This window comes from Montipora capricornis, chromosome 3 (genome assembly GCF_036669925.1).
Source record: "Montipora capricornis isolate CH-2021 chromosome 3, ASM3666992v2, whole genome shotgun sequence".
In the NCBI taxonomy this organism is placed as follows: Eukaryota; Metazoa; Cnidaria; class Anthozoa; order Scleractinia; family Acroporidae; genus Montipora; species Montipora capricornis.
In genome coordinates this window covers 48,011,830-48,018,188 of record NC_090885.1, presented here as the reverse complement: position 1 = coordinate 48,018,188, position 6,359 = coordinate 48,011,830, and the positions used below count along the sequence as shown (strand labels likewise).

General features: G+C 39.8%; 1 protein-coding gene across 1 annotated transcript in view; it reads right to left on the bottom strand.

The window, feature by feature from the left end:
* Positions 1 to 2,908, bottom strand: part of LOC138043300 (cGMP-specific 3',5'-cyclic phosphodiesterase-like) — a 104,337-nt gene extending 101,429 nt beyond the window's left edge. The window contains exon 1 of the mRNA XM_068889511.1: positions 2,231 to 2,908. Coding sequence (XP_068745612.1) covers positions 2,231 to 2,845 — 615 coding nt within the window. The 5' untranslated portion in view covers positions 2,846 to 2,908. The remainder of the gene's footprint in view (positions 1 to 2,230) is intronic.
* Positions 2,909 to 6,359: the final 3,451 nt, after the last annotated feature.

Below are 6,359 nucleotides of genomic sequence, written 5' to 3'. Positions count from 1 at the left end.
TTGAAGTTTCATCCAATGAACCAAAATCCTTTTCTTTATTCTTTCCGAAGCCTTTAGTGTAATTTTTTGGCTGAAAAACTTTAGTAAAACCGCTCCGCGATCAGTTGAAAATTTCGCCTTCGCACGGCTTCAAATTGCCTGAAGTAGAATGCCCGTCATGTAGGCGTCCTGAAAGCTAGAAAGCCGAGATTTGCAGGGAAACTGGGGCCATATCTTCCCAGTAAACACGCCAAATTTCACAGCGATCGATGAGAATGGCGGCCTTTACGAATCCTAAAAGAATGATGCTTGCAAGCATCAATCCCAGCGCAATTGTCCAAAAAGAGTAATTAATTAACAATAACATCACAGCTTATTTACTGGTTATCAGTAAAGGCGACGGATATAAAGAAATTTATCATCCAAGGAGATAACTGCCTGTACTTACCACGGAATATCAATTTAGTTTTCCAATTTATCTATATCCGTGTGATTTTCATATGATAGCGGGCTTCCATTAGGATTTGGGTATGGCCCATTAGCTGCCAAATAAAATGCACTTTGCACAAAGAACGTGCGAAAATTGCAAATAAATGGATTTATTTCGTGTCACCTGCTTGTTTTGATTAAATTCTTTGGGCTCAGCCTTGTATATGTTTGAAAAGATTTACCGTATATGTTTTGCCCACATGAAATTGTTAATGTTGGACTACAGTGTCAGGGGCATTAAATGAATAGTCTCGTTTGAAATCTCGTTTGAAATCTGTTCGGAAAGACTGAGTTCACTAAAATTTTTGATTGAAATGTCATCTGGAAATTCCGTAAATATTATGACGAAGTTTCTGAAAAATCAGTGTTAATTGCATGTCCATGCCTTTCTGCTGCAATTTTTTGGATGGTCAGAATTTGATTCTCCTATTTTGTTATCACTTATCGACCCGACCCATTGCCATAGTTGCCTGTAAAAAAAAAAGTTCTTTCTTTAATCATTACCAATGTTACCTCCCAAACGTCAAAGGCTTTCGCTTGTTAAAAAAACGCACTTAAAACTAAAGCCATTACGGCGGAAAAATTGACACAAAATAAACCTGGGTTCTCCAAAACGTGAACGTCAGTTGAAGCTAACAGGCCGCCTTTGTCAAAGTCTTTCTCTTTATTTTCTTTTCACAGTAATTAAAAGAGAAGGCTTCTGTTGTAAACAGGAAGTGACGAGATACTTTTCCAAATTAAAAAAACATTGTAGAAATTCAGTATCCGGTTTAATCTCAGTTTCTGGGCACTAGGACTCGCATCCGTTGCTTATCCCGCGTGAAAAGAATTGAATAAAGAGAGACAGTTTGCAGTCATCGAACCAAGAGCCTGGAGTCGGGAGTCGTGCGCGCTAAACATAACACCATCGAGGCTCCTCTTAAATGGCATTACTCTACAAGTAAATTTCTTCTATTTAATCTGGACTATCGGTTTTCAAAGAAACCATTTGTCTATGCCATTTCGATGTGAACATAATGTCATTAATTAATTACGACAGAAGCTGACCGCAGAGCATACGCTTTCAGTCGTTGGAAGAGCTGTGATTGTTGCTTCAACTGGTTAGACAGGCATACTGAAAGGCTGTGCGGCCACGCGAAATTTGTTCGCGAGGGTGACTACACATAACATAAAAATGCTTAACAAATATGGGTGACTATACAAGTGAAACTAAACTACATCTATTTAGACAAACTTCAACAAGGACACTTTCGGAACTTGACAGAACTATTAATTCGTATCCCTTACATTGAAGACAGTTCTATTATAGAAAACAGTGACATCATCCGGCACGCGCGATGATGCCAAGGGATTTAGTGTTAATCCTTCACTCCCCTTTAAACTTAAATTACCTTGTCGACTTCCGTATTATGGCGCTGTTTTGGAAAAATTAGTTGCAGGCAAGCGGAATTAAGACCTCAAAAGATTTTCGCGCAGTTAATTGTTTTGCCTTACAAAACAGGTGGTCATCCTACCAGTGGCCTTTACTGAAAATGCGAATCGATGGCACAAGTTCTTTGAACAGTGCCGTTATATTTCTCCGGGCTAGTTAAATACTTCACTTCAATATAACCACGAAGTATCATATAAAATAACAAGCCTGCTAGCTTTCTGCTCACTTATTTCTTTCGCAGTTTGCTTTTGTTTCTAAGGTTTGAGTTTTTACAATGACATAACTTCAGACCCAAGAAATATATTTAATTCATAAAATGCGTAGACTTACCGAATATGCGTCTTTTATGTTTATTGCTTCCCCCGTTGCTGCCGTATGACCAGCGATGCCAACTCCCAGAGGGACGCAGATTTCATCTTCCTCAGATCTTATTGACTGATCCAGCGTGGATTCGGAAGTCACATCGAACAGTTTTGATACAAGAACCTTATTTTCACGAGAGCCGCGCACGAGAAATAACGAGCAGCGGTCCGCATTTGTTAGTATACTGACATTAACAAGGATTTTGTGACTAAGCATGTTTATGTCAAGTTCGTTTGCGATGTCTCTTATTAATTCCATAAAAAGCTCTTTCTCGTCTAACTCAACAAGTGCAGATTTTCGTCGGGAGGTAGAATGTTTTCTCGCTTCAGATCCGAATATGGAATTCAGTCTGTTATCATTAAATTCGCCATCTGATTTTAGAATCATGTGAGGTTTTGTGGTGTCTCTCTGGAGATGGCTAACTTGCATGGCCCGTGATCCAGGTTGGTGCGACCTACTGATCATCCAGTTGTCAACCATAGCAGAAGTGGCCTTTCGCTGAAAATAGCTCTTCGCAAAGTCGTGGTTTTCATCAAGAAATTTTTCGACCAGATCTTTTCTCAGTTCCACACAATTTGCCATTGCAATACTTGTTTTTTTTTTCTTTCTGACCGGCGGGTGCCGATTGCCGAGTGGCAATCACATTATTTTTTCACGACAGTTCTGGTTTTCTGTTGAAATGGTTTTTTGTAGTTTCCTTTGACAGTGTTTCGCTCATTATGTGACATGCATTGACGTCACAATTGTAGCAAGTAATTAGTTTTGCATAACGAACGAGAGATCGCACGTGGTTCTCGTGCAGCCGTAACCGCACAAACCGGTGAAATCTCGAGATTTTAAGGTAATGCCCTTGAAATTGTTCTACTATCAAACTTTTTTGGAAACTTGGCATAATTAACATTCATGATATGAACATTAAAAAAATGCAACAAAAAAATGGGGTCACCGTGCTTGTGTACCCGTCAGCAGGCTCGTAAAATGAGGTATTTTTACTGTTTTCGCGTTAAATATTCGAATCACCTTCATACAGAATTAAGTCTTGGTTACTTCAAAGACACAAAATTTTATTTTGAAAATAAAGCTTCTTTAATTACATAAGCAGTAATGCTTCATTTACGCCTACTTTGATTCCCTGGTTGGGACAGTACTGAACTGTTTTCCAAAATAAAAATCACGTTCTACTATCAAACTTTTTTTCTTCCTCAAATATGTTCTTTATTAGACTGTTCCTAGAAAATACCTGAAAAACAAAATCGGGGGTCACCGTGCTCGTTTGAGAGAAAAGGAGCATTTGTTTCGCTATCGGGTTTAGTTTGAGCGAAATCTCTTACGTTTTGTATGCGCACGTGCTCATGTGCGCGCGCTAATGACGCGAAAATCGTGCGCAGTAGGGATGCGCAATGCAATACTAAGGAATTACCTTAAGTTTTACTTCTCTGAACAGATTTAAGGTGATTGAAGTAGAACTTAAGGAGGCTCGAAATAGTTTTTCCGTTTTTCAATCAAATTAACATATCTGTCCTTAGATACAGTTAGGATAATATATCAAGGCGAAATTTGGCCAGGGTATTAAGTACCCATTAGAGATTTCTCACATCACACTTTCCTCCAAAATAACGTTACCATGACAACGATATAAGGCATTTCTTTGAGCCTTAAAATCAAGATGTATTGTCTTTTTTGAAGAAACGGGACGGTGAAATCTTCCCAATCAGCGTTACCAGATAATATTAGAAATACTCTCTAAAATATTTGAAATTCAACAAAATCTATAGACCAGTATTTCGGAAAAATCAGCTTTTTAAAAATGTCTAATTTTTTTTTTTCACCAACACAATTTTTTTTAAATTTGAAAAACAAACGTTTTAAATTAATCTAAGCTAACATGCAAAAAATAAAAAATTTCACCGTCCGGAAGCAGAGATATAAACGAGTAAAGTTGCAAAATCAGGAAAAGTGTTACAAGATAAGCATTTACGCATGCGTCACCCGCTCATTCGAGTCTCGCGCGAGTGGAGCTACAGGCCAACACAAACTGAGTTAAGTGACCATAAACCGTTTGTGTATAATTTTTTTCGTAGTTTTCGTGAATAGATGTCTATTTATATTCCATATATATAGGAAATAGAAGAAAAGTGAGCAAAATTAGCGGTATTTGTTTATCTCTGGTGACACATTTGAATCATGAGCTGACGCGAGCAGCTTACGAATTGCGTGTGTGGCGTATGCGCGCGCGCTCGGCTGAAAACCCTTCCTAGCCTCCTTAAATGAAAAGGCCTTCCCTCGAGGTGATGGAAGGGAAATTATATATCGAGATAAAAGTTTGCTAATTCAGCTTTCATCTATTTATATATATCCGCTCCTTATTACCATGCTTTTTTTCGTGTTGGTAATAGTCTACTTACTTTGTAAGCTGAGCTGGGTCATGGCTGTTGAATTTCTCTGAAATTTCTCCTCGCAGATACTACGTGGTAATTCATTTACAACTATCAGGAATGGGGTTTTTAGCACCAATCGTGAACATGATGCATTCCTACTCAGCAAAGCTCTCGGTGCAACGCATACATGAAAAAGCTCACATAGGTGTAAACGTCTTCATAAATGCTCTTCATTTCGAACAAATCCAGTTCGCGATAAAAAAAAAACCGTTCACCTATGAGAGAATTACTTAATTTATTACATCCATTTAGAAATCACTGCAGAACTTTGCAATCTGATTGGCTCTCAGCAGTGCGGTTTATTCCCAAATCGCACTATTTTTTGCTCTAAATTACAACATTTCCCCAGCGTAGGGAGCTTAGCGCTTCGGGATTGCTGTGCAATGAAGCAAAATCTCATTGGGCTCCTATGCAGGTAGGGCCATGGCTAGGGTTTGTTATTGACACCATAGCGATGAAATTTTTTCTGCCAGAAAAAAGAAATTATCCAACTTGAAGGGGCTTTTGCATGCTGCTATCTCAGGTAGTTTTTGTGCTTATAGATTCTTGGCTAAGATCGCGGGTTCCGTCATATCCAGTGCCTTAGCGGTCGGTCCTATTGCGCATCTGTTGACCTAATTTTACTATTTAAGCTCGATCATCGTGGGATTCTGTCGTCTTTTTCACCCCCACCCTTCTCGAGGAGCTTAAATTTTGGTATATTAACTTCTTGGACTGTTTTAACGGTTATCCAATTTCATCTCCTCCTTCATCTTGTACTGTTCTCTTTCGCGATGCAAGCGAGTTAGCATTTGGTGATTATGTAGCGTCTTTGAACGGTTCTTTGGTCAGTGGTATATGGACCGCTGAGGAAATTGGCCGGAGCTCTACCTATCCTGAGCTTAAGGCTATTTAGTACGTTTGTGTTTCCTGCATTGATCAGCTTAGGCACAAGAAGGTTAATGTTTTCACTGCAAATCGCGCCACAGCTGCGATCGTGTCTATCGGGAGCCCTGTACTAGAGCTGCAGCAGGTTGCCTTGGCAGTCTTTAGCGTGTGTCTCGCTAATAATATTCCTTTGGAAGCCGAATGGATTCCTCGTGAATCGAATAAGCAGGCAGATCTGTAGAGTCGATTTATTGACAAAGACGATTGGTCCATCAATCCTCAGTCTTCAGAATGATAGATGTAATTTGGGGTCCTCATACCTGTGACAGATTTGCGTCTTACTACAACGCTCAGTTACCTGTATTTAATTCGAGATTTGCATCTCCCGGTAGCTCTGGGGTAGATGCGTTCGCGCAAGATTGGAGTGGCGCTAACAATTGGCTGTTGCCCCCTGTAGACATCGTCATTCCAGTTGTCAAGAAGCTGCAAAGTTGTCGCGGTCGTGGTACCTTAATAGTTCCTGAGTGGCCGTCTAGTATGTTTTGGCCTTTTTACGTTTGTCTCCTTTAAAATTTAAACGCTATGTTCGAGAGGTTCTCCAGCTGCCTAGAATTTCAAAACTGTTGACAGAAGGTCCGGGCCAGAGAGCCACCTATCGAAAGACGAAATATGTGTTCTCGAGTTGCCCGACTTTTGACATCTTGGCACTTCGTTTGGATTTTGCGCATTAGGCATTGCGGTGTCTATCTGGTGCGCTTGAGTTCCCTTTCTCCTTCCAGTTGGATATGCTT